Source organism: Rhinatrema bivittatum, chromosome 7, assembly GCF_901001135.1.
Source record: "Rhinatrema bivittatum chromosome 7, aRhiBiv1.1, whole genome shotgun sequence".
Lineage (NCBI taxonomy): Eukaryota > Metazoa > Chordata > Amphibia > Gymnophiona > Rhinatrematidae > Rhinatrema > Rhinatrema bivittatum.
Genome location: NC_042621.1, coordinates 136,728,830 through 136,756,116, shown reverse-complemented (window position 1 = coordinate 136,756,116; position 27,287 = coordinate 136,728,830). Strand labels below are relative to the sequence as shown.

The window sequence follows — 27,287 nt, the reverse complement described above, 5'->3', positions numbered from 1 at the left end:
ATGTTATGAATTGCGCTGCCCGCAGGTTTTCCCCGCGAGCCGGCCACTCACCCCAGGCTGCTGTGTCTTCTGCCGATGTGGCGGGACGCCGCCGTTGGCCCTCCCACACGGCTGGAGCCGCGGCCTAAAGTTCTTCATGCGGCCCGGAGGCCGCCCCCGTCTCTTCCAGTCTTCACCGCGGCCGGAGCCGCAGACTTTCCAGCTTCCTTCGGGGCTGGGAGTGCCCCCGACGTTATCGCCATCTTCGCGGCGCTAGGCTGCAAGCCCCGGTGCCATACGGCGACTGGAGCCGCCCCTGGGGCTCCCCGCAGCGGCTGGAGCCGCTGCCGACATCAGGGCCTGCTCCTCAGGCCCTGCCCTGCTTCCTACGCAAGTACGTCGGTGCAGGCCACTGTCCGCGGTCCTGCACAGTTCCTGCACTCTCCCTAGGCGCGCGGCCGCGCCTCTCTTCAGCATTTAAAGGGCCAGACACAAGAAGTGTCTGGACCCCACCCTGATGACTGTTTCCTGCTCAGCCCTATAAAGGGCTGCTCCGTCAGTTCTCCAGGGCCTTGCATCATCGTGAGTCTTCGCTCTAGAGGCTCCTGCCTGCCAGAGCCTGTGTAAGGTCTTCTTCTCTTCGTGGAGTCCTCGTCGTGTTTATTGTTCCATGTCAAGTCTTCGTGCCTGAGGTCCTCGTCCAGGAGTCTTCATCCTCTATGTCCTGGTGTTCCTGCCTTCCGTGATGTTCCTTCCTATGCCATGCCTCGTCTCCGCTCTCGAGCCTTCTGGTACCGGTAGGCCAGGGGTCCCTCAGATGCAGTACTCCTGAGTGGTCTGCCTGCCGGTGGACGGTTGTCCTGTGCTCCTGAGCCGTCAAGTCCCGGATGTGTGTTCCTGTGCTGTCCCGCTCCCGTCGTGGTCCGTGACCAGTCTGCAAGGGCTGTGTAGGGCGCGTACAGGGTGGTCCGCGACTCAGTCCCATGGGTGGCCTGAGTAGGGCGCCCTGAGAGACAGTGCCAATGTCCATGTCTCGTGTTGCCTTTGTTGATGTCAAGAGTCTTCGTGCCATGTAATGCAGTCGCATCAACCCAAGTCTTCGCCATGGATGCCGTTGCATCAGCCATGTGTCTTCGTCCCTGGATGCCGTTGCATCAGTCATGTGTCTTCGTCCTTAGATGCCGTTGCATCTCTCCATAGTCATGTCTTCATGTCAAGGCCCATCTGCCTTCAACCTCAGGCCAGGCCTGCTGCTCCATGCTGCTCGCAGCAGGTCCAAAAGGGCCCGGAATGGTCGGAGGACCATTCACCTTCCATCATCCTCGGATGTTGGCCATGGGAGCTTGCCGGCCTGGCCGAGGGCAGATTGTTCAGCCATGCGGGGCCACCGTCAACCCTTGGCTCGGCTCAGAAGGTCTGGGTCAGGCTGAGGCCCATGGGCACACTAAAACACCGTTCTCAACAGAATGCAAGGCCTTTCGAGGCCGTTCTCAACAGAATGCAAGGCCATGTGCCCGACAGTGGTTTTCGCCGATGGATTCGCCTTGAGTTTTGTCTCCATGTCCTGGAATGTCTATGGACCGGAAACATTTTTTCAGGATATATTTTATGTGTACGACCTACTGGAGGCGCCAGTTTGCCATAGTCACGACCTGCTGGAGGCGCCAGCTGTCTGGATTCTTTTTATAACGACCTGCAGGAGGCGCCTGCTCCAGACTTTTTTGTCATCTTGTTGCCAGATTGGGGTTTTACGACCTGCAGGAGGCGCCTGCACCCCCACTGGTTTGCTGTTTTTTTTTGCCCACCCTGGGTTACCTCCCCCAGGTCTCTTGGTGTTTCTTGGTGCTTCTCGTCTGGGTCTTGTTTGTTGCTTGTTGTGTCTTTTCTTTGTTGCTTGCTTGTTTGTTTGTTTTTCCCTTTGTTTTCTTTCCTGCGTGTCCGCGGTCCTGCACAGTTCCTGCACTCTCCCTAGGCGCGCGGCCGCACCTCTCTTCAGCATTTAAAGGGCCAGACACAGGAAGTGTCTGGGCCCCACCCTGATGACTGTTTCCTGCTCAGCCCTATAAAGGGCTGCTCCGTCAGTTCTCCAGGGCCTTGCATCATCGTGAGTCTTCGCTCTGGAGGCTCCTGCCTGCCAGAGCCTGTGTAAGGTCTTCTTCTCTTCATGGAGCTCCTCGTCGTGTTCATTGTTCCATGTCAAGTCTTCATGCCTGAGGTCCTCGTCCAGGTGTCTTCATCCTCTATGTCCTGGTGTTCCTGCCTTCCGTGATGTTCCTTCCTATGCCATGCCTCGTCTTCGCTCTCGAGCCTTCTGGTACCGGTAGGCTGGGGGTCCCTCAGATGCAGTACTCCTGAGTGGACTGCCTGCCGGTGGACGGTTGTCCTGTGCTCCTGAGCGGTCAAGTCCCAGATGTGTGTTCCTGTGCTGTCCCGCTCCCGTCGTGGTCCGTGACCAGTCTGCAAGGGCTGTGTAGGGTGCGTACTGGGACAGGGTGGTCTGCGACTCAGTCCCGTGGGTGGCCTGAGTAGGGCACCCTGAGAGACAGTGCCAATGTCCATGCCTCGTGTTGCCTTTGTGGATGTCAAGAGTCTTCATGCCATGTGATGCCGTCGCATCAACCCAAGTCTTCGCCATGGATGCCGTTGCATCAGCCATGTGTCTTCGTCCCTGGATGCCATTGCATCAGCCATGTGTCTTCGTCCCTGGATGCCGTTGCATCAGCCATGTGTCTTCGTCCTTAGATGCCGTTGCATCTCTCCATAGTCATGTCTTCATGTCAAGGCCCGTCTGCCCTCAACCTCAGGCCAGGCCTGCTGCTCCATGCTGCTCGCAGCAGGTCCGAAAGGGCCCTTCTCACTAGATCTCAACAGTTCAAAGAGCAAGGCACTCAGAAACTAACTACATGTGTCAACTCATTCTGCTATATAGGTTCTTTCCTTAAATAAACAGTATCTATAGTATTTCATTACACACAGATATCTACCAGGCATTCTAGTCTGATTCAGGACCCAAACATATATTATATGCAGAGAAAAGTGATAAGAGAGCCTCAAAGCCGTTTACCTTCCTTATCTATCTCACATACAAGTATTTATTTACCCATTGTTTAAAGAAACCATACCTTATTAGTTTCTGCCCAAATTCAATGCTAGCCATCCAGAGCAAGCCGACGAAACCAAACTTTCTTAAAGAATCTGCTAAATTAAATTCACTTTCTGTAACATTTCTCCACAAATTTAATTCCTCATCAGTCTGTTTATAACTTTCAAACAAAAAAAGCAGTTCATTTAACCAGTTCTCCCCACTGTTTCCACCTGCGCATAAGAATCACCTTGAACTTTACATACCTCCTGCTTTCTCTTACCTTCCAACACACTCCAGCTCCCAGTGCCCTTTCAAGTTCTGAAACTTCCATGACAATTGTAATTTAGACTCCACTCACTGCAATGTAGAGATGTGAATCGTGTCCTCGATCGTCTTAACGATTGATTTCGGCTGGGAGGGGGAGGGAATCGTATCGTTGCCGTTTGGGTGTTTAGAATATCGTGAAAATCGTTAAAATCGTGAACCGGCACACTAAAACCCCCTAAAACCCACCCCCGACCCTTTAAATTAAATCCCCCACCCCCAAATGCCTTAAATTACCCTGGGATCCAGCGGCGGTCCATAGCTAAATCGGGGGAAGGGGGAGGGCAGGAAAACCGGCACACTAAATCCCCCTAAAACCCACCCCCGACCCTTTAAATTAAATCCCCCCTCCCGAACCCCCCCCAAATGCCTTAAAGTACCCTGGGGTCCAGCGGCGGTCCGAAACGGGCTCCTGCTGTTGAAGTGTGTTGTCTTCAGCCGGCGCCATTTTGCAAAATGGCCACCGCAAAATGGCGGCGGCCATAGACCAACACGATTCGACCGCAGGAGGTCGCTTCCGGACCCCCGCTGGACTTTTGGCAAGTCTTGTGGGGGTCAGGAGGCCCCCCCAAGCTGGCCAAAAGTCTCTGGGGGTCCAGCGGGCGTCCGGGAGCGATCTCCTGCCGCGAATCGTTTTCCGTACGGATAATGGCGCCAGCCATACGCGTATGGCCGGCGCCATTTTCCGTACGGATAATGGCGCTGGCAGGAGATCGACTGCAGGAGGTCGTTCAGCGGAGGTCCGGAACCCTCGCTGAATGACCTCCTGCAGTCGATCTCCTGCCGGCGCCATTATCCGTACGGAAAACAATTCGCGGCAGGAGATCGCTCCCGGACGCCCGCTGGACCCCCAGAGACTTTTGGCCAGCTTGGGTGGGCCTCCTGACCCCCACAAGACTTGCCAAAAGTCCAGCGGGGGTCCAGAAGCGACCTCCTGTGGTCGAATCGTGTTGGTCTATGGCCGCCGCCATTTTGCGGCGGCCATTTTACAAAATGGCGCCGGCTGAAGACAACACGCTTCAACAGCAGGAGCCCGTTTCGGACCGCCGCTGGACCCCAGGGTACTTTAAGGCATTTGGGGGGATTTAATTTAAAGGGTCGGGGGTGGGTTTTAGGGGGATTTAGTGTGCCGGTTTTCCTGCCCTCCCCCTTCCCCCGATTTCATTTAAAGGGTCGGGGGTGGGTTTTAGGGGGATTTAGTGTGCCAGTTTTCCTGCCCTCCCCCTTCCCCCGATTTAGCTATGGACCGCCGCTGGACCCCAGGGTAATTTAAGGCATTTGGGGGGGGGGTTCGGGAGGGTGGGGGATTTAATTTAAAGGGTCGGGGGTGGGTTTTAGGGGGTTTTAGTGTGCCGGTTTTCCTGCCCTCCCCCTTCCCCCGATTTACGATTTTTTGACGATAAATCGGGGGAATTGGTATCGTATCGTGGCCCTAACGATTTTTGACGATTTAAAATATATCGGACGATATTTTAAATCGTCAAAAAACGATTCACATCCCTACTGCAATGTGTTACACCATGGCAGCAATCAGACATAAACAGAAAACCAGATTCCAAACTATACTTTTCCAAAAACTTTCCTTTTTTATGTTCCTTTAATAATCCCACAGCCCTGCAAGCACGGCAAGAACTAACTGTTGCTGTTTTAAACCTCTTTGTATTATTTTCTAGTACAAATTTATTAACAAATATTCAGACAAATGAACCAAAATCACTCTTAATAAGTTTTCATTAAGTATACTAAAAATAATCTACAAGGAGTGGGCGTCCCCACAACAGATCAAAATAAATAGTGCACTTTTATTTACAATTGGCCAAAGAAAATCTTTTACTTGCTAACTGCAAAATTATACTTACAAGTTAATTATGTGGGCCTGATTAAATACTTACAAACAGATCTGTCATCCCCTACCGCAGTGGGGGGCACTCTCTCTTCTGTCTTTTAATCATCCAGAAATCTTTATCTGGGTAACTTCCTTCAGAGGAGAGCCAGTTAATGTCTGAATACCAGTGTTAGGTCTGAGCCTGTCTAGCAGATTCAGACGCAAGACTGCACAATGCACGGTGGCCGCAGCCACCGCTGTGTCCCTGTTTGGGCACCAAAATGTTAAGCACCAAGCCATGCTTTATGATGCTTATCCAGGGATACAAGAACACTTAGATTTTGTAGAAAGTATAATTTTTTATTGAGCAATATAAGTATTCTTGGGACTTGCTGGATGCCATTTCTCTGACAAACTGATCACCAGCATCTCGTTGTATACATGAACTGATTCTTCTTTTATAGGTAAAATACAATACAGTACTAGGTCAGAAATTCTGTACATGCATGACCACCTAGAGAATCATTTACATAGATTGTCATGACAACAGCATGATAGATTATCCCTAAACTACCCTGATTATTTCTCCAAGGTGGAACCTATTTACCATCAATCTTTAGATAGTCCTTTGTTCTGTTAGAATCTTGCTGGTCAGGGCAATTATCACATAAGAACATAAGAACATGCCATACTGGGTCAGCCCAAGGGTCCATCAAGCCCAGCATCCTGTTTCCAACAGTGGCCAATCCAGGCCATAAGAACCTGGCAAGTACCCAAAAACTAAGTCTATTTCATGTTACCGTTGCTAGTAATAGCAGTGGCTATTTTCTAAGTCAACTTAATTAATAGCAGATAATGGACTTCTCCTCCAAGAACTTATGCAATCCTTTTTTAAACACAGCTATACTAACTGATCTAACCACGTCCTCTGGCAACAAATTCCAGAATTTAATTGTGCGTTGAGTGAAGAAGAACTTTCTCCGATTAGTTTTAAATGTGCCACATGCTAACTTCATGGAGTGCTCCCTAGTCTTTCTAGTATCTGAAAGACTAAATAACCGATTCACATCTACCCGTTCTAGACCTCTCATGATTTTAAATACCTCTATCATATCCCCCTTCAACCGTCTCTTCTCCAAGCTGAAAAGTCCTAACCTCTTTAGTCTTTCCTCATAGGGGAGCTGTTCTATTCCCCTTGTCATTTTGGTTGCCCTTCTCTGTACCTTCTCCATCACAATTATATCTTTTTTGAGATGCGGCGACCAGAATTGTACACAGTATTCAAGGTGGGGGTCTCACCATGAAATGATACAGAGGCATTATGACATTTTCCGTTTTATTCACCATTCCCTTCCTAATAATTCCCAACATTCTGTTTGCTTTTTTGACTGCTGCGGCACACTGAACCGACGATTTCAATGTGTTATCCACTATGACGCCTAGATCTCTTTCTTGGGTGGTAGCATCTAATATGGAACCTAACATTGTGTAACTATAGCATGGGTTATTTTTCCCTATATGCATCACCTTGAACTTATCCACATTAAATTTCATCTGCCATTTCAATGCCCAGTTTTCCAATCTCACAAGGTCTTCCTGCAATTTATCACAATCTGCTTGTGATTTAACTACTCTGAACAATTTTGTATCATCTGCAAATTTGATTACCTCACTTGTCATATTTCTTTCCAGATCATTTATAAATCATTTATAAATATAAATATATTGAAAAGGCCGTGTTTACAGATGCCCCTGTTAACGGTACCCCTGTAGTGATAGTCTAGCCTGAAGTTCCAACCGTTGCTTCTGCTTTTGAGACCCTATAATTAGGCATCACAAAGTGTCACCAGCTTCAACTGCTGTCCAGGTGTCCTTGGAATTCCTCCAGGTCAGGCTCAGTAAGGCATTTAAAGTCACATAGCCAGGAAGGCTAAGATAGCAGAGGATTCTGGGTCAGTTGCTGTCTCCATCTTGGTCTCAAGCTCAGACACACATATCAGGCTTCTGTCGATGCCCCCAGTGCCGTCGGACTGTGTCCCTAACGGATCCACATGATGTGTGCACCCTGTGCCTTGGGGCATCGCATGATGTTCGGGGGCTGCAAATTATGCACTCAGATGACACCGAAAGGCTACTGTGCCCAACTGGACAAGATGGAGAAGGTTTTCGGATTTGGTAATTCTGATTCTTCCACCCTGGCATCGATGCCATTGACGCCCAAGGATTAAGGGGAACTGCTCATCCCTTTGGTGTCTCCTCCCCCTGGCCCTTCAGGTGAGGGGGGCACTGGAGATCAGGTGGTGTCAATTTCTTCTAAGTCCTGGACCTCTGGATTGTCATCTTCATCCTCGGTGCCTGAGAAAGACTGGGCCGAGCATTGAGGGAGATCTCGAAAGTAATGCCATTGGTCTCCATCTTCACACGTTGTAGGATTTGGGCTGGCCTTGGCACTTGATGCCTTCCCTTTGCATCCGGTGGCCCGAGGCCATCCACACCGATTCCGGTGTCAGGCATAGATCCTCCTCGGCGTCCTGAGGAGAAGCTGGCCTCACCCTTCCCCTCACAGCCTATCCTTTCTTCGGAGGCTTTTGAAATGGAGTTTGAGCGTCGAGTGCGCTTGAAGGTGGAATGTGCTTTGTGCGACAGGGTGCTGGAACTTCCGCCACCGACACCAGTGCCTCCCTCAATTCTGGTGCCTTCACCAATGCCAGTGCTTCACCGATGCCAGTGTCTTTGATGCCGGCGCCCACGCTGATACCAGTATCCTCGCCGATGCTGGTACCTGCACCAATACCAGCGCCGGTGGTACCCACATCCAGGGGTACCATTATTGAATTGACTCTATGCTCCCGACCCAATTGGTGCCAGCACCCCACAATCCCTCATTGGCCCGAGGGGCACTGAAGTGCAGGGTGTCTGAGCCAATCCCCATTGGAGACTTCTCCAGGGACAAGGGACCGTCGGTGCCCTCTGCACCATTGGGACCTTGCATGCCCCTGCCCGAACTGCCTAGGCTGGTCCTTGGACCCTCAGGCCCCCATTGCCCATGGGTCCCCTGGTGCCTGAGCTCCAGGATGCACCTAGCGCTCCCTGGCCTTTCTCTCCGGGCAGTCTCGATGAGCCTGAGGGTCCTTATGACCCTTGGGGAGACGATAACTCCGATGGTTCATTGATGGATTCCAATGGTCTTCCCTCAAATCCGTCCCCTTCAGAGGAGAGGCGTTGATCTCCACTGGAGGACCTAACCTTCGTGGGGTTTGTCCTCGCTATGGCGGAGGCCATTCCCTTCCAACTTATGACGGAAGAGGATGCTCACATAAAATACTGGAGATCCTCCAGTTCATGGATGCCCTGAAAGAGGTAGTGGCAGTCCCCTTTCATGAGATTTTTCATGAGCTGCTTCTCCGACTATGGGAGCAACCCCTCTCCATTGCTCTGGTGAACCAGTAGGCTGATGTGGTGTATTTGGTGCAGCAGACTATGGAGCTTGAGAAGCGTCAGCTCCCCCACCAGTTGGTAATGGTGGAGTCTGTGCTAAAGAAGGTGAAGAGGTAAAAAGCGATTGCCTCAGTTCCCCCTGGCAAAGAGCACAGGATGTGGGATGCTATGGGTAGGAGGGTGTTTCAGGGTTCCATGTTAGTAGCTTGTATCACCTGCTACCTTCTGTATATGACCCGATAAACCCATACGCTCTGGAAGCAAGTCCAGGAGGTTGCACACAGCCTACCCCAACAGCTCCAGGAGGCCCTTATGTCCATTGTTCAGAAGGACTTGGAGTGCGGAAAGCATGAAGTGCGGGCTACCTAGTTGCGGCTGCTGGCATTTATGCAAGGTGTCTCACTTGGCTCCATGCCTCAGACCTTCATCTTGAGGTTCAGGAAAGGCTGGTTGACTTACCTTGCACTGGGGATAACCTTTTCGGTGACAAGGTAAAGAACACAGTCGCACAACTGAAGGATCACCATGAGACACTTCAGCATCTTTCAGTCAGTGTGTCTGCCTCCCCATTCTCTTCTAAGAGGTCCTTGAGACCGGGTCTGAGAAGACCCTTCTACAGGCTGAGAAAGTATTATCCTCCTGCCCCTCGCTCCTGCCCACAGCAGGTCAGTTCTAGGGGCAGATCTTGGCAGAAGCAGAGCCCCAAGCCTCAGCCACCGCCTCAGGCTAGCCCCGCTACAGGGTTTTGACGGGCAGCGAGGGAGCACAAACCAGGGATTTCAACCACCAGAGAACCCACCCGTCGGGTGCCGTCTCCAGTTCTATGCGGACCGATGCTCATCCATGACTTTGAACAATGGGTCCTGCCTGTCATCTGTCACAGGTACAGGCTGAACTTTGTGGATGATCCGCCAAATTCTACCCCATGTCCATTGTGGGATCCTGTCTCACATCCAGAGCTGCTCCTAGTGGAGCTCTTAGCCCTCTTAATGGCCAGGGCTGTGGAGCCCGTCCCTTGGGGCCATCAGGGTCCACCCCATCCTCGTCCCCATCCTCGTCCTGTGAGCCTTGAACAGATTTCTCAAAAGGGAAAAGTTCAAGATCCCTGGGCATCCTGATTCCCCTCCTGCAAAAAGGGGACTGGTTTGCTCTCTCACTTTGCCTCGTGTTCCTTCTTGCAGTCTTCTATACTGGAAAGGTGTCTGAGGTGCAAGGTTGGAGCCCTTAAGCCTTCCAGGAGAAGGGAGATTTCTTGGGGTCCAAGTAGATTGAAAGAACCAAAAGAGGAAAAAAGTGGTGAAAGGGGATTTAGTCCTTAACTTCTTGTAGTTCACTGAAGGTTTGCCTTCAGTGTATGTCAATGGATTTCTGGCTACACAGAAACATAGTATTCAATGCTTCAATAAACTGGCTAATCTATACAGGCGATGACAGAAAAGTTCCCACGGAACCATCCATTCTGTCCAGCAGTTTCTACCTCACTCCCATCTTCACTCTTGCCAACCAGCAACAGTCCTCCTCCAAGGTATTCTTTAGTGAACACTGAACTGAAGTATTTGTTTAATATTTCTGCTATTACCTCATCTTTCTCCATACCGTGACTCTTGTCTCCTTTCAGTCTTAGTATACCACCTCTGACTTTCCTTCTTTCTCAGACATATCTGAAAAATATTTTATTACCTCACTTTACCTCTTTGACAATCTTTACTTACACCTGAGATTTAGCCTTCCTGATTTCTTGTCTCTTTCAGCTTCACCAGATATGCTTCCCTATGTTTCTCTTTTATGAGAGTAGGGTAGGCAGAGGCTCCTACCTAATAGTTCTCATTTATGAGGTAGTAGCTTCCATCCATCCTGCTCTCAGAGACTTTGTCTCCAGAGCTCAGTGATGCCTCCAGTTGCACTCCCTAATGGGAGTTGTAGTTCTCTCATGCACGTTTATTGCTCTGGGGGCCTTTGGCTTTGGTAAGCCTATTTGCCTTTGTCTGAGGCTAGAATTCCTCAGTCTTTCAGCCGTAGTGTTATCCTGATCTTGTGTTGAGGGGTCTATTTCATTACACTGTGTACATAGGTATGGGTTTCAAATTGGATTATATTAGTACAGTGGCCACTGATGTATTCCCTTGGTAAAAGCCAAACTGGTCATCCCCATGTTTAAAAGACCTCCCCTCCATCTGGCAGTCAGATCAGCAGTGATAGTTCACAAATGAGGGCAATGTGGGAACACAGTAAACTCACACTCCTAGTCTGTATGGCAGTTTTTCCTCCATTTCCTATGTTTCTTTATTATGAAAGAGGTGTGCAGTATGGGGGAAGAACAGCCAAGGTGACAGCACATGCTCACCTTGTCCCCATAAGAACATAAGAAAATGCCATACTGGGTCAGACCAAGGGTCCATCAAGCCCAGCATCCTGTTTCCAATAGTGACCAATCCAGGCCATAAGAACCTGGCAAGTACCCTAAAACTAAGTCTGTTCCATGTTACCGTTGCTAGTAATAGCAGTGGCTATTCTCTAAGGGCCGGATTTTAAATACCCAGCGCGCGCCGGCGTGCCGATTTTGCATAGGCCGCCGGCGCTCGCACAGCCCCAGGACGCGCGTAAGTACCGGGGCTTCGTAAAAGGGGCGGGAGGGGACGTGTCCGGGGGCGTGTCCAGGGGTCAGGGGGCGGTTCGAGGTGGGACCGGGGGCATGGCGCCGGCCTGGGGGCGTGGTCGAGGCCTCCGGACCAGCCCCCGGGTATGGTGATGGCGCGCCAGCAGCCCGCTGGCGCGTGCAGATTTATGTCTGCTTTCAGCAGGCGTAAATTTGCCAACAAAAGGTGGGGGGGGGGGTTAGATAGGGCCGGGGGGGTGGGTTAGGTAGGGGAAGGGAGGGGAAGGTGCGGGGGGGTGGAAAGAAAGTTCCCTCCAAGGCCGCTCCGATTTTGGAGCGGACTCGGAGGGAACAGGCAGCGTGCAACGGGCTCGGCGCGTGCAGGTTGCACAATGTGCACCCCCTTGCGCGTGCCGACCCCGGATTTTATAAGATACGCGCGGCTACGTGCGTATCTTATAAAATCCAGCGTACTTTTGTTCGCGCCTGGTGCGTGAACAAAAGTACGCGCTCGCGCAAATTTATAAAATCTGCCTCTAAGTGAACTTAATAGCAGGTAATGGACTTCTCCTCCAAGAACTTATCCAATCCTTTTTTAAACACAGCTATACTAACTGCACTAACCACATCCTCTGGCAACAAATTCCAGAGTTTAATTGTGCGTTGAGTAAAAAAGAACTTTCTCCGATTAGTTTTAAATGTGCCCCATGCTAACTTCATGGAGTGCCCCCTAGTCTTTCTACTATCTGAAAGCGTAAATAACCGATTCACATCTACCCGTTCTAGACCTCTCATGATTTTAAACACCTCTATCATATCCCCCCTCAGCCATCTCTTCTCCAAGCTGAAAAGTCCTAACCTCTTTAGTCTTTCCTCATAGGGGAGCTGTTCCATTCCTCTTATCATTTTGGTAGCCCTTCTCTGTACCTTCTCCATCACAATTATATCTTTTTTGAGATGCGGAGACCAGAATTGTACACAGTATTCAAGGTGTGGTCTCACGATGGAGCGATACAGAGGCTTTATGACATTTTCCGTTTTATTCACCATTCCCTTTCTAATAATTCCCAACATTCTGTTTGCTTTTTTGACTGCTGCAGCACACTGAACCGACAATTTCAATGTGTTATCCACTATGACGCCTAGATCTCTTTCTTGGGTTGTAGCACCTAATATGGAACCCAACATTGTGTAATTATAGCATGGGTTATTTTTCCCTATATGCATCACCTTGCACTTATCCACATTAAATTTCATCTGCCATTTGGATGCCCAATTTTCCAGTCTCACACTTTTGGCCTGCCACTGTTCTGCTCAGAGCACTGTGCCTGCCTCAAGAAACTGAGAGGAACCTGAGAGTGGAGTGATAGAGAGGAATCTGAAGAGGAAAGGGAATATAGAGAGGAACTTAGGGAGATGGGGGAAGGGGAAGATGGTGAAGAGTCCCAGTGAAAGAGGGCAGAGATAGAGAAGAACCCAAGCACAGAAGAAGATGTATACTGCGGTGAGGATGAGGAGATGGAAATGAATATGTTGTTACGTTCAAGGACTGTGGTAGTCAGGTAGTGGACCCTTGGGCCGGGTTGCCAGGGGTGACAGTATGGCAGACCGGGAGGCGGAGTCAGATGCCTGGTAGGACTTCACCCGGGACCCGGAATCCCCCCGGGAGGAGCCCGTAGGGACCCAGGCCCTTGGGGCTTAGGCTGTGCAGGGAGAGTCCAGAGGCTGATCAAGGGGTTCAGTCAGGTAGCCAGGAGAGAGCAGACCCTGGCACGGGTCAAGCAGAGAAAAAGTAACAGAGTCCAGAACTGATCCAAGGCTGGGCCAACGCTCTGTGGGCAAGGTCAGGGCAGACCGCTGGAAGGACAGAGTTCTGTAGCAAGGCGGGGCCTGAACCGGCAGCAGACAGGCGGGCGAAGTGCTGAAGCAAACCGGGATGGTGGCAGGCAGCGACAAGTAGGCGGAGTACTGAGGCAGACCGGTCTCGAGGCGGGCTGTAGACGGGCAGGCAGGGTACTGAAGCAAACCGGAGTCGAGGCAGACGGCAGTCAGGCAGGCAGAGTACTGAGGCAAACCGGAGTCGAGGCAGGCGGCAGTCAGGCAGGCAGAGTAGTGAGGCAAACCGGAGTCGAGAACCAGGAAGTCAAACGAGAACGTCACTGAAGCAGGGTCAGGAATGGAAGGCAACTAGTATTCAGAGAACCTCGTTGCAAGGCGTTTAGTAGGAGACTGGATGCCGGTTAAATGCGGACCGAGGCGTGACGTCAGGAGAAGGGGCCGTCCCGAACTTCCGGGTGCTGGGCGTACATAAGGGCCTTCCTCGCGCGCGCAGCAACGAGAGGGGCGGAGCTTCTGGTGGCCTAGACGGCATTCTCCACGTGGTGGGGCAGCGACCTGGCGGCCTACTGGACCGGAGGCCCGGCGCGGCCCTCCGCAGACCGGGGTGGAGGTAAGCGGATCCGACCCCGAACATGGGGGAGGCAGTCGGGGCCGCAACAGTACCCCCCCTTTACGCTCCCTCTTCAATGGCCAAGGTTTCCCTGGGTGGTCAAGGTGGAACTGCCGGAGGAGAGTTTTGTCCAAGATGTTGCGGCCAGGTTCCCAGGTATTGTCCTCATCTCCGCAACCTTCCCAGGCTAAGAAATACTCCCATCTCCGATTGAAGAACCGAACGTCGACGACTTCTCGCACTTGGTATGTGGGGTCCTCAGCCACGGGCGTGGCAGGGGTGTCCGGAGGCTTGCGGTGGAAGCGGGAGAGGACCAGTGGCTTCAGCAGAGAGACATGGAAGACGTCGTGGATTCGTAGGGTGGATGGTAACCGCAGTCGGTAGGAAACCAACCCCACTCTTTCGGGGGTCCGCAAAATTTGGGTGCAAACCTTCTAGAAGGCATCCTCAAATGAATGTTTCGGGTGCTGAGCCAGACACGATCCCCGGGGAGATACACAGGGGCCGGCCGTCGGTGTTGGTCGGCACACCGCTTAGCAGACGTGGCAGACACGGTTAATTTGTCTTGAGTAGTCTGCCATAAGTTCTGGAGTTGCTGAGCGGAGAGCTGCGCTGCGGGAGAGGAACTGGGTGTGGCAATGGGTAGCGGAGGCTTGAGCTGCTTTCCATATACTACCTGAAAAGGCGAGGTTCCGGTGGCAGCATGAATCTGATTATTGTAGGCAAACTCGGCCGAGGGCAGGAGCTCGGTCCAATTATCTTGTTTTTCGTTGATGAAGGCACGCAGGAAGGTTTTCAGTGAGCGGTTCATCCTTTCTGATTGCCCGTTGCTCTACGGGTGAAAGGCTGTGGAAAAGCTGAGTTGGACCTTGAAGCACTTACAAAGAGCCCTCCAGTATTGGGCGGTAAACTGTGGTCCCCGGTTGGAGACGATGTCCTGTGGCAGCCCATGGATCCGGAAAATGTGCTACACAAATAGAAGTGCCAGTTCCGGTGCAGAGGGTAGCTTGGGTAATGGCACGAAATGGGCCATTTTAGAAAAACGATCCATGGAGACCCAGATTACCGTCTTCCCTTGAGATGGAGGCAGGTCGACCATGAAGTCCGTGGCAATATGGGTCCATGGTTCCGTAGGAATCGGGAGTGGTTGTAGTAGACCACACGGGAGTCCGCAGTTAGGCTTCTGTTGTGCGCAGGTGGGGCAGGAGTTTACGTAGGCCCGCACGTCTCAACGAAGGTTGGGCCACCAGTAGAATCCATTGAGGAGTTCCAAGGTTCATTCTTGACCAGCATGGCCTCCCGTGAGGGAGTCGTGGGCCCAGCGTAGGACCTTTACCCGGGCGTGCTTAGGGACCACCGTCTTATCTTGTGATAACACAGTTAAGGCCGTCAAGCCGACTTTAGAGGGGTCAAGGATGTATCGAGGAGGTTCCTGATCCTCCTCGGACATGGAGGTCCGAGACAGTGCGTCGGCTCGAAAGTTTTTTGCTGCAGGGCGGTACTGCAGGGTGAAGTTGAACCGGTTAAAGAAAAGTGACCACCGGGCCTATCGGGGGTTCAACCGCTGGGCTTAGGACAGGAACTCCAAGTTTTTGTGGTCAGTATAGACCGAAACTGGGTGGGTAGCTCCCTCTAGCCACTGCCTCCACGCCTCGAAGGCCAGCTTGATGGCTAGAAGTTCCTTGTCTCCTATAGAATAGTTTGCCTCAGCAGGCGAGAACTTCTTGGAGTAGTATGAACAAGGTAGTAGTTGTCCCAACGGGGAGTGCTGGCTGAGAACAGCTCCGACGGCGACACTGGAGGCGTCCACCTCTACAATGAAAGGACGCGTTGGATCCGGATGGCGTAAACAGGTGTCAGTTAAGAATGCCTCCTTCAGATCAGCAAAAGCTTCGGCCGCTGAGTCGGACCAAGACTTGATGTCAGCTCCCTTTCTGGTTAATGTCATGAGGGGAGCAACCCGGTGAGAGTAGTGGGGAAATAAAATGTCTGTAAATGTTGGCAAACCCCAGAAACCTCTGCAAAGCCTTTAATCCGGATGGGCGAGGCCAATTGGTGATGGCAGATACCTTCTCGGGGTCCATCCGGAATCCGGTAGAGGAGATGATATACCCTAGGAAGGGCAATGATTCAGACTCGAACACACATTTCTCCAGCTTGGCGTAAAGGTGATTATCCTTTAATGCCTGTAGCACCTGTTTCATGTGCCGTCGATGGGTCTCCAAGTCCTTGGAATAGATCAATACGTCATCCAGGTACACGATGACATGCGAGTGGAGCATCTCCCGCAAGACCTCATTCATGAGGTTTTGGAAGACTGCCGGGGCATTACAGAGGCCAAAGGGAATTACCAGTTACTCGTAATGCCCATCCCTGGTGTTGAAGGCAGTCTTCCATTCGTCTCCTGGACGTATGCGGACGAGGTTGTAGGCCCCCCTGAGATCAAGCTTGGTGAACAAATTGGCTCCTTGGAGTCTATCTAAGAGCTCGGGGATCAATGGAAGCGGGTAGCGATCCCTCTTGGTGATGGCATTCAAGCCGCGATAGTCTATGCAGGGGCGGAGTGAGCCGTCCTTTTTCCCCACGAAAAAGAAGCCGGCTCCGGCAGGGGATTGGGAAGGATGAATGAAGCCCTTTGCGAGGTTTTCAGTAATGTATTTGGACATGGCGGTAGTCTCAGGCAGGGACAGCGGGTACACCCGGCCCCGAGGCGGTGTGGTGCCGGGTAACAAGTCTATCGGACAGTCAAAAGGCCGGTGTTGAGGAAGGATCTCCGCCATTTCTTTGGAAAATACCTCTGCGAAGGCTTGGTAGGCTGTCGGCAGGAGGCTAGATGAACAAAGCAGGACTGGGCGTGGAGGCCGTGGAACCTGAAGGCAGTGCAAGAAACAGAAAGGACTCCACTGGGTCAACTGGAGAGTGTCCCACTGAATCACGGGTGAATGACAACGCAGCCACGGTAGTCCCAACACCAGAGGGTGCACTGCCCTTTCCAGCACCAGGAAGGAGATCTCTTCTGAGTGGAGCACCCCTGTCTGGAGAATCAAGGGGGTCGTGACGCAGGAGATAGCCCCGGGGAGCAAGGTACCCCGGATGGATGTGATGCGCAGTGGTGGGTCTTTTGGCAGCGTGGGCAAAGACAATTGACGGACCAAATCTGCTACTATAAAATTCTCGTCGGCCCCCGAGTCCACAAAAGCCAGGGTTTGGAGCTCTCCTCCGGGGTATTTCAGAGTCACTGGGATTGACATTGAGGAGCTGAGCCCGCATAGCCTAGGAGTAGCTCCTCAGAATGTCCTAGGCGCGGTCGTTTCCCGGACGCTCCGGGCAGTGGGCGAGGAAGTGCCCTTTCCCACCGCAGTACAGGCATAGGCCCTGGGACCGGCGTCTCCTTCTCTCCTCCGCAGTTATTGGAGCCCGTCCTAGTTGCATAGGCTCACTCTGCGAGGAGGTAGCAAGAGGCGTCTTGGGAATCATGGACCTGGCGGAACCTTGGGTAGCCGGGGGGTACCTTCGTGAAGGGCGCCCCTCCCTGTCTCGTTGCTGTAAACTGCAGTCTACTCGATCATCCACGTCGACGAGGTCGTTGAGGTCGTCCAGAAGGTCTCGACCCGCCAGCTCATCCTTGACGCGGCCTGCCAGGCCCTCCAGATAAATGCCCCTCGGGCAGTCGTCCCGCCAACCGACCTCCATGGCAAGGGTGCGGAAATCAATGGTGTAGTCCGCCACGGACCGAGCCCCCTGCCTGAGATGCAACAGTTCGGAGGTGGCTGTGGTTTGACGGGCCAGATCATCAAAAGCTTGTCAGAAATTGAGCACAAATTCCTGGAGATTGTGCAATAGGGGTTCCTGTCGCTCCCACATGGGAGAGGCCCAATCGAGTGCCCTCCCGTCCAGTAGGGAGAAGATATATGCTACTTTTACTGAGTCTGAAGGGAACTGTGTTGGCAACAAGGTGAACCGGACGAGGCACTGGTTCAAAAAACCCCGGCACGCCTTGGTATCCCCAGCGTAGCAGGTCGGTGCCGGTAACTGGGTAACTGGGACGGAGTTGAGTACCGGAGCGGGGGGTGGTGCTGGAGGCGGGTCCGGTGGTAATGCCTCCACACGGGAGACTAACTGCTCCACGGTCACCGCCAGGGCATCGATGCAGTGCTGCTGTTGTTGGAGGCGCTGCGCCATTCCTGGAATGGTCTGTAGGCTGGGAGCCTCCGCCGGGTCCATGGCCTTGCAAGCTGTTACGTTCAAGGACTGTGGTAGTCAGGTAGTGGACCCTTGGGCCGGGTTGCCAGGGGTGACAGTATGGCAGACCGGGAGGCGGAGTCAGATGCCTGGTAGGACTTCACCCGGGACCCGGAATCCCCCCGGGAGGAGCCCGTAGGGACCCAGGCCCTTGGGGCTTAGGCTGTGCAGGGAGAGTCCAGAGGCTGATCAAGGGGTTCAGTCAGGTAGCCAGGAGAGAGCAGACCCTGGCACGGGTCAAGCGGAGAAAAAGTAACAGAGTCCAGAACTGATCCGAGGCTGGGCCAACGCTCTGTGGGCAAGGTCAGGGCAGACCGCTGGAAGGACAGAGTTCTGTAGCAAGGCGGGGCTTGAACCGGCAGCAGACAGGCGGGCGAAGTGCTGAAGCAAACCGGGATGGTGGCAGGCAGCGACAAGCAGGCGGAGTACTGAGGCAGACCGGTCTTGAGGCGGGCTGTAGTCGGGCAGGCAGGGTACTGAAGCAAACCAGAGTCGAGGCAGACGGCAGTCAGGCAGGCAGAGTACTGAGGCAAACCGGAGTCGAGGCAGGCGGCAGACAGGCAGGCAGTGTACTGAAGCAAACCAGAGTCGAGACAGGCGGCAGACAGGCAGGCAGTGTACTGAAGCAAACCGGAGTCGAGGCAGGCGGCAGACAGGCAGGCAGTGTACTGAAGCAAACCGGAGTTGAGGCAGGCGGCAGTCAGGCAGGCAGAGTACTGAGGCAAACCGGAGTCGAGAACCAGGAAGTCAAACGAGAACGTCACTGAAGCAGGTACAGGAACGGAAGGCAACTAGTATTCAGAGAACCTCGTTGCAAGGCGTTTAGTAGGAGACTGGACACCGGTTAAATGCGGACCGAGGCGTGACGTCAGGAGAAGGGGCCGTCCTGAACGTCCGGGTGCTGGGCGCACATAAGGGCCTTCCTCGCGCGTGTGGCAATGAGAGAGGCAGAGCTTCTGGTGGCCTAGACGGCATTCTCCACGTGGTGGGGCAGCGACCTGGCGGCCTAGTGGACCGGAGGCCCGGCGCGGCCCTCCGCGGACCGGGGTGGAGGTAAGCGGATCCGACCCCGAACATGGGGGAGGCGGTCTGGGCCGCAACATATGTGGGTGTGAGAAGAGGAAATGGAAAGAACTTTGTAAGAAGTGGGGTGGATAGATGAAATAGAAGGGAACTTGAACCACATTAAAAGAAGGCATTCCTGTGGGCATGTTTACTTCAGAGGAGGAAAATAACATGCTTCATGGGATTTCTAAAATGATGAATGATATTTTGCCATTTTGTGGCCATCCCAAATAGCAGATGCAAAGTATCTGGACATTTTTAATATGTGTGCTTTGCACCTGCTCATTTTCAAAGGGAAACAGCTTAAGTTGTTTCCCTTTCAGAACTGCTGCAATATATGAGGGATAAAAAAGCCCACATACGTTGCACATAATGCAGGCTTTTGAAAATTTCCCCTTTGGGGCTTGCTTTTAAAAATCATTTACTTGAGTAAAACTGGGTTTTACTTGAGTAAATGCACTTTACTTGAGTAGGGGGGCTTTTGAAAATTGCTACACTATATGCCATTGAATTGTCCATAGGATTTTGCTTGAATAAGTGCATTTTACTTGAGTAAATGGCTTTTGAAAATTGCTAGGATAGTGTGTTACATTTCCGTGCGTAACTCCTTTGAAAATTACCTCCTTAGTGCATAACCTACTAATTTGTGTGCACACTAAAGGGCGGATTTTAAGAGCCCTGCTCGCGTAAATCCGCCCGGATTTACGCGAGCAGGGCCCTGCGCGCCGGTGCGCCTATTTTACATAGGCCTACCGGCGCGCGCAGAGCCCCGGGACTCGCGTAAGTCCCGGGGTTTTCCGAGGGGGGCATGTCGGGGGGCGGGCCCGATCCACGCGGCGTTTTCGGGGCGGGACGTAGCGTTTCGGGGGCGGGTCCGGGAGCATGGTTACGGCCCGGGGCGGTCCGGGGGCGTGGCCACGCCCTCCGGACCTGCCCCCAGGTTGCGTCCCGGCGCGCTAGCGGCCCGCTGGCGCGCGGGGATTTACGTCTCCCTCCGGGAGGCGTAAATCCCCCGACAAAGGTAAGGGGGGGGGTTTAGACAGGGCCGGGAGGGGTGGGTTAGGTAGAGGAAGGGAGGGGAAGGGAGGGGAAGGTGAGGGGAGGGCAAAAGAAAGTTCCCTCCGAGGCCGCTCCGATTTCGGAGCGGCCTCGGAGGGAACAGAGGTAGGCTGCGCGGCTCGGCGCGCACCGGCTATACGGAATCGGTAGCCTTGCGCGCGCCGATCCAGGATTTTAGCGGATACGCACGGCTACACGCGTATCTACTAAAATCCAGCGTACTTTTGTTTGCGCCTGATGCGCCAACAAAAGTACGCCAAATCGCGCTTTTTGAACATCTACCCCTAACCTTTCAATGTAAATATTCTGAAAGCTGGCAATCAGCAAAAATATCTGGGAAAAGCTACCTGTGTAATTTTCCCTGATATTCAGCAAAACTTGTGCACAGTCTGCTACTGAATATTCTCAGGTAAAGTTACATGCATAACTTGATCCAGATATAATTAGGGAAGCTGTTTTTCCGACCAGAATTGTGTGCATACCTTTCTCCAGAGATTAATCAATATGTCCTAAGGTGCCTAATATTCTAGTACTGGCCCTGCTTTCAAATCTATGGAGAAGAACCTGTTAGCTTTTCTTATACCAAAATAGAGAGCCAGGCTAGACCACAAAACCATTGTATCAAGAAACAGAACTATATGACAGTGGTAAATTGTGTATACCCCTCTGATAAAGTTTATTCCTGCCCCAGAAAGCCTCCGTTGACCCTCCCTTTTGATCTGCATAATTTTTGTGCACACAAAAAGTTAAGCACTCAAAATGTACATTTGTGGCAGGGGTAAAATTTCTAAACTTGGCTTTTGTGTTTGTAACTTGAAAAGCTACACACACAATGGCTTTGACTATCGACCTCTTAGTGCATAGGCCCCATATTGTTATTTGTTTCGACTATTTACTAATTTTGCTTACCTTGAAAATCAAGCTAGTAGGGGAGCCTCAAGAACTGAATTTGGGAATCACTGTGCACTATGAATGGCCTAGTCATAATATACACAGATAGATTGTTATATATCTAAATATACATATATATATTTTAGGTTCTCAGCTTGTCTCCATCGATGGAAATAACTTTAAAGCCCCAAGGCACCTGGAAAGCGGAGGTGATATTCAGCCCCAAGAGTCGCATCCCACAGTTTACAGAGGAGGTCACGATGGAGCATGCTGGATTATCACGCTGCATTTTTATTATTCGTGGCTGCAGCCAGGGTATTGAGATCAGCCTGGACCAGGATAATATCTCATTTGGAGCTGCTGTGCTGCAAAGTCATGCAGTTCGTCGCATCGTAATGTTCAATACAGGCGACATTGGAGCACGGTAATAAAGAAATATTATTATTCTTTTGCTAAGAAGCTAGGGTCCTGAATCAGATGCTTCCCCCATGGGATGGAGCGGGTAGTCACAGTTATATTGCAGATGTTAAGAGAAAGTGCTGGTAATGAGAGTATATGCAATTGGAGGGGTGATTCTAACCCATATATGTGTAATCTCTTTAGGGATGTACTTTTGTTTCATTCAGAGATCAATATTTAGTACTCCAGAGACTGGCAAATATCCAGGTAAAGTTAACCAGATAACTTTAGACAAATATTCAGTGGAATTTATCTTCCTCTAAATATATTCATCTAAAGTTATCCTGATAGTTGTCTGGATAACTTTGCCATTCATCAGCTTACTGTATATTGTTTACAAAAAATAACTGCAGAGTCTCCTCCCCCTTCACATCCAATATCTTCAAAAGATTTGCTGACTACACAGGGCCAATCCCATCCCACCCTCCTTCCCTAACTTAAGCAGGGCAAATAGCCACACAAGGGGAAATTAGCTCTAAGGATAGTAACAATGCCAAAATATGCAGACACTTGCAAATGAAATCAAATAATTTATGGACATCATAATGTCACCTAAATTTATTTATTTATGAGGATTACAAATGCTACAAATTACAACACTAATCAGATTATAGCATATGATTATACAGAAATATAGATAATTTTCATTTACTAGGGATCTTTAGAGATAATTCTTATGTATTTATTTATTTATTTAAATTTCTATACCGGTATTTGGCAGAGCCGTCATATCGGTTTACATCACGTCATGTTACAATTAAAACACGTAGAAAATAACATTACAAACAATAAAACAATGTTGCTAAAAAATTTAACTTCCAATATACTTTATAATAAAAAGGTCCTAAACATGCAAACACATAATGCTGGACATTTGACAGACAGTCTTACTCATCTTCACTTCCCAATTGGTTCTTGTTTATCAATTACTGTCACCTTCATTGAATACCTGGTGAAAAAGCCATGTTTTAACCATTTTTCTCAAAGTTGCTATATTTGTTTCAAGTCGCATCTCCACTGGTAAACTGTTCCAAATTTTTGGGCCGGCAAGAGATAAGGCTCTTTCTCTTACTGCTGTTAGTTTTGCTGACACCATCAAGGAAATGGATAGAAGACCTTTATTGGCAAATCGTAAGTTTCTTTGAGGTGTATGTAACTGTATTATAATTATGGTGTTCAGCCATTCCACCTTTTCCCCGCGTATTGCCTTGTGGAGAATGCATAATGACTTAAACTGTGCTCGCTGTTCGATTGGTAACCAATGGAGCTCCTTAAGTATAGGGGTAATATGCTCTTTTCTGTTAGTACCTGTCAGTATTCATGCGGCCGCATTTTGCATTATTTGCAAAGGTTGGATTGTTGAGTATGGTAAGCCGAGCAACAGAGCTTTGCAGTAATCGATGGATGAAAAACTTGAAGCACCGTTCTGAAGTCTTTTGGCTTTAGTAGGGGTTTTAATCTCCTCAACATAAGCAGTTTATAATACCCTTCTTTCATTTTGCTAGCTATCAGGTCAATACAGTACAGTGCGCTCTGATGGAGCGCACTGTTAACCGGCATTTAGACGCGCGTTTTCGACGAGCTAGCTTTACCCCTTATTCAGTAAGGGGTAATAGCTTGTCGAAAACGCGCATCCAACCCCCCCGAGACTAATAGCGCCCGCAACATGCAAATGCATGTTGATGGCCCTATTAGTCATTCCCGCGTGATACAGTAAATAAAATGTGCAGCCAAGCTGGCGTTAATTTCTGCCGGCACCGGGGAAGTGCACAGAAAAGCAGTAAAAACTGCTTTTCTGTGCACCCTCCAACTTAATATCATGGCGATATTAAGTCGGAGGCCCCGAAAGTTAAAAAAAGTAAAAAAAACCAAATTTTAAATGGGCCCACGGCTCGCGGGTCGAAAACCGGATGCTCAATTTTGCCAGCGTCCGGTTTCCTCGCCCGTGGCTGTCAGCGGGCTCGAGAACCGACGCCGGCAAAATTGAGCGTCGGCTGTCAAACCCACTGACAGCCGCCGCTCCTGTTCAAAAAGAGGCACTAGGGATGCGCTAGTGTCCCTAGCGCCTCTTTTTACCGCGGACCCTAATTTAAATAAATTTACTGTATCGCGCGCACAGGAGAGTGTCCTGTGCGCTTGCCCACTCTCCCGCGATTTTTACTGTATCGGCCCTTATGTGATTTTTGAAGGTTAATTCTTGATCTATTTGAACCGCGAGATCTCTAATTGATGATGACATCTTGATCTGGCAGTTTTCGTAGTTAAGCGTCAGATTACTATTATTTGGTGACAATAAGGTTCTCAGGATATCTTGTGTCATTATTATTTCCATCCACATTAGGGATATTTCTTGGGCTATGGATGCTTTGCATAAGGACACAGCTTTATTTGGGCCTTCCTCAATTCCCAATTGCCTTTTCATTTCTTAATTTGTCTTATTATCATTATGTATATTTATACATGTAATCCCCTCTTCGGCAGCCTCCCAGAATGCAGGGGCACACTGTTGTCATTGGGAGCACTATTACTCCTAACTGTCGTCCTCCTTTAGACCTACATAGTCCACTGGCTCTAGAGTGCCAAGGTTCTTTCCAGTGGGGAGAAGGATAAACCTCCAGGTTCCACACACAATCTCTCACTTCCTTCCACTGACCTTGGATCAAAGTAATAATGCTTGGAATGTCCTTTCTTGAGGGAAAATTTACCACTGCAGCTGTCCAGGAGTGTCTTTAAACATTCACCAGTTCTGTGAAAAAGAAAACACAACATGACTTGTTATACTCTAATCTGGCATTTGCAATAGAAGTGTTTTATCATTCACAGCAATGCATAACAGTAGCTAATATTGTTGCGTTTCTGGCCACGAGTACCGCGGCCAGGCCCTTACCTCCGGGCTCCCAGACCGGCTCCCATTTCCAGAGGCCTGGTTTGTGGCTTGGATGGTGGCGTCCCCGCTGGGGCTGCGCCGCTGCGAGCTCTCCCATGGACGCCCGGCTCCTAGGCACGCGCGCGCGCCACTTGGGCGCTTTTCTAGGCCGTTTCCCGCCAGTGGTGACTCCGCCCAACTCCTGACATCAGACGCTGCGGCCTTGATAAGCCAGCCACGGCCATCCAGCCTTTGCCTTGCAAAGGGTTAGCCTCCCGGTTTCCTGTTGCACTGTGCCCCGGAGTGACTTGTCTTGCTTCGTCGCTCCGTTCCTGCTACAGTACCTGCTTGGTTCCTGCCTGCCTGCTACAGTACCTGCCTGGTTCCTGCATGCTTGCTACAGTACCAGCTTGGTTCCTGCCTGCCTGCTACACTACCTGCCTGGTTCCTGCCTGCCTGCTACAGTTCCTGCCTGGTTCCAGTACCCGAGTCCTGCTACAGTTCCTGCCTGGTTCCAGTACCCGAGTCCTGCTACAGTTCGTGTCTGGTTCCAGTACCTGTATCCTGCTACAGTTCCTGCCTGGTTCCAGAACGCGAGCCCAGTTACAGTATTGCTACTGTCCTAGTCTGGTTCCAGTTACCTGTCCTGATCCACAACCTGCCTAAGTCCCAGCGGCCGGGTCCCTACAGGCTCCTCCCGGGGGGGCTTCGGCTTCCAAGGGTGAAGCCACCTAAGTCCCAGCGGTTGGGTTCCTACGGGCTCCTCCCGGGGGAGTACCAGCTTCCAGGGTGAAGAGCATCTACATCCTGCCTGAACATCTGCCTCCCGGCCTGCTGTTCATTAGAGACATTGACCACCTTTCCAAGCCTCCAGCAGGTTGGCCCAAGGGTCCACTAAACAGAGACTCCCATAACAAATATTTAGAAAATTATTGCAGAGCATAAATTAGTGGTTCATGGGAGAGGTTCATATTCAGTCACTGGCCGGATTGCAAAGTTAGCCAGTATGCAGGACTGTAACGTTAGGACTGCTCTATGGCACAACCAGAATTAGCTGGATAATGAGATATCCGGCTATAGTTTAGCCAGAGAACTGTTCAAAATATTTAGAATTTTGCATTTAGCTGGTTAAATTATAGTTATCCGGCTAAATGCCTCCTAATAATGACCTCAACCTTTTTGTGCTGTACTCATTTAACTTCCAAAGAGCAAGAACTATCCATTATTGCTCTGCCAGTGCTGCGTATATCTGGTATGTGTTATGTAAATTATTATTATCATGATTTGTATAATTCTCAATCTGTTCTGTAGTGCTTTTGTGGTAATAACAAATGGCCATTAGGAGCTAGCTTACAGACTAACTCAGTGCATCTGGGACTTGAGTTGAGCCTTGCATTCAGATTTCTAGTGGCAAAATACTAGTGTTGTAAAATACTAGTGGTTTGTAAAATCTGAATGTCAATTTTGATAAGTATAACAAGTCTCTTATTTCATAAGACTGCTTTTTCTATAAGTGTTTCACATGATAGGTATTGTGAATTTCTAGTAGCCACAGTGATCGTGATAAAAACTGGTATCTCTAGTCTATAGGTTGTGTATGATAGAGAGAATGAGAGCTTGGGAATGCATGTGTATGATAGAGAGAATGAGAGCCTGGGTGTGTGTGTGAGAGAGAGAAAATGGGAGCCTATGTGTGTGAGAGAGAGAATGGGAGCCTGGATCTGCATCTGTGTGTGTGTGTGTGTATAATGGGAACCTGGGTGCGCATCTCTGTGTGAGAATGGGAGCCTATGTGTGTGTGAGAGAGAATTGGAGCCTATGTGTAAGAATGGGAGCCTAGGTTTATGTGTGAGAATGGGAGCCTGGTGGTATGTGTGAGAGAGTGAGAGCTTGTGTTTGTGGGAGAGCATGTAAGAGTAAGAGCTTGTGTGTGTGTGGGGGGAGGGGGGGAGAGCATATAAGAGTGAGAGCTTATATATGTATATAACAAGTCATGTTGTGTTTTTCTTTTTCACAGAACTGGTGAATGTTTAAAGACTCCTGGACAGCTACAAAGAAACATGCAGGACTGTAACTTTCTGTATTTATATTAACACTTTTTCTTATCTTTTGTTTTGTTTTTGATAGGTTCAACTGGAATATCAAAACGTTTCAGCCTGATTTTTCCATCACCCCAGTAGAAGGTTATATTACTCCTGGGATGGAAGTTGCTTTTGAGGTGACATTTCGGCCCCAAAGCTTAAAAGCAAACATCCTCTATGAAAACCTGAAATGCTTTATTGAAGGGAGCAAGCCCCTTAAGCTTACCCTATCTGGATCCTGTGTAGGAGTCCCTGCCGTCAAAGAGGTAATTTTTATAGAATGGTAAATCTTTTACTAAAAGCATTAGCCACTGATGACAGAAGATAAAGCAAAGAATTCTCAACTCATCCAAGCAAATCTAAACAAGCTCAACAGATTTCCAATTAAGATATCCCAAAATGGCGCCGGCGCTACCTTTGCCCTCACTATGTCATACGGGCTTGCCAAAAGTCCTTTGCCCTCACTATGTCATACAAGACTTGCCAAAAGTCCAGCGGGGGTCCGGGAGCGACCTCCTGCACGCGGGCCATATTGCCAATATTCAAAATGGCGCCGGCGCTACCTTTGCCCTCATTATGTCATACCTTTGCCCTCACTATGTCATACGGGCGTATGACATAATGAGGGCAAAGGTAGCGCCGGCGCCATTTTGAATATTGGCAATACGGCCCGCGTGCAGGAGGTCGCTCCCGGACCCCCGCTGGACTTTTGGCAAGTCTTGTGGGGGTCAGGAGGCTCCCCCAAGCTGGCCAAAAGTCCCTGGGGGTCCAGCGGGGGTCCGGGAGCGATCTCCTGCACGCGTGACGTCGGGAGCCAGGAACCAAAATGGCGCCGGCGCTACCTTTGCCCTGTCACATGATAAGGGCAAAGGGCCACCGGCGCCATTTCTCTTAACGCAGCCGTGGCCAGAGAGCGGGAGATCGCGCC

General features: G+C 50.5%; 1 protein-coding gene across 1 annotated transcript in view; it reads left to right on the top strand.

The window, feature by feature from the left end:
- Positions 1–27,287, top strand: part of HYDIN (HYDIN axonemal central pair apparatus protein) — a 1,819,717-nt gene that overhangs the window by 1,682,013 nt on the left and 110,417 nt on the right. The window contains exons 79-80 of the mRNA XM_029609235.1: positions 21,100–21,377; positions 26,406–26,625. Of these exons, the coding sequence (XP_029465095.1) occupies positions 21,100–21,377; positions 26,406–26,625 (498 nt within the window). The remainder of the gene's footprint in view (positions 1–21,099; positions 21,378–26,405; positions 26,626–27,287) is intronic.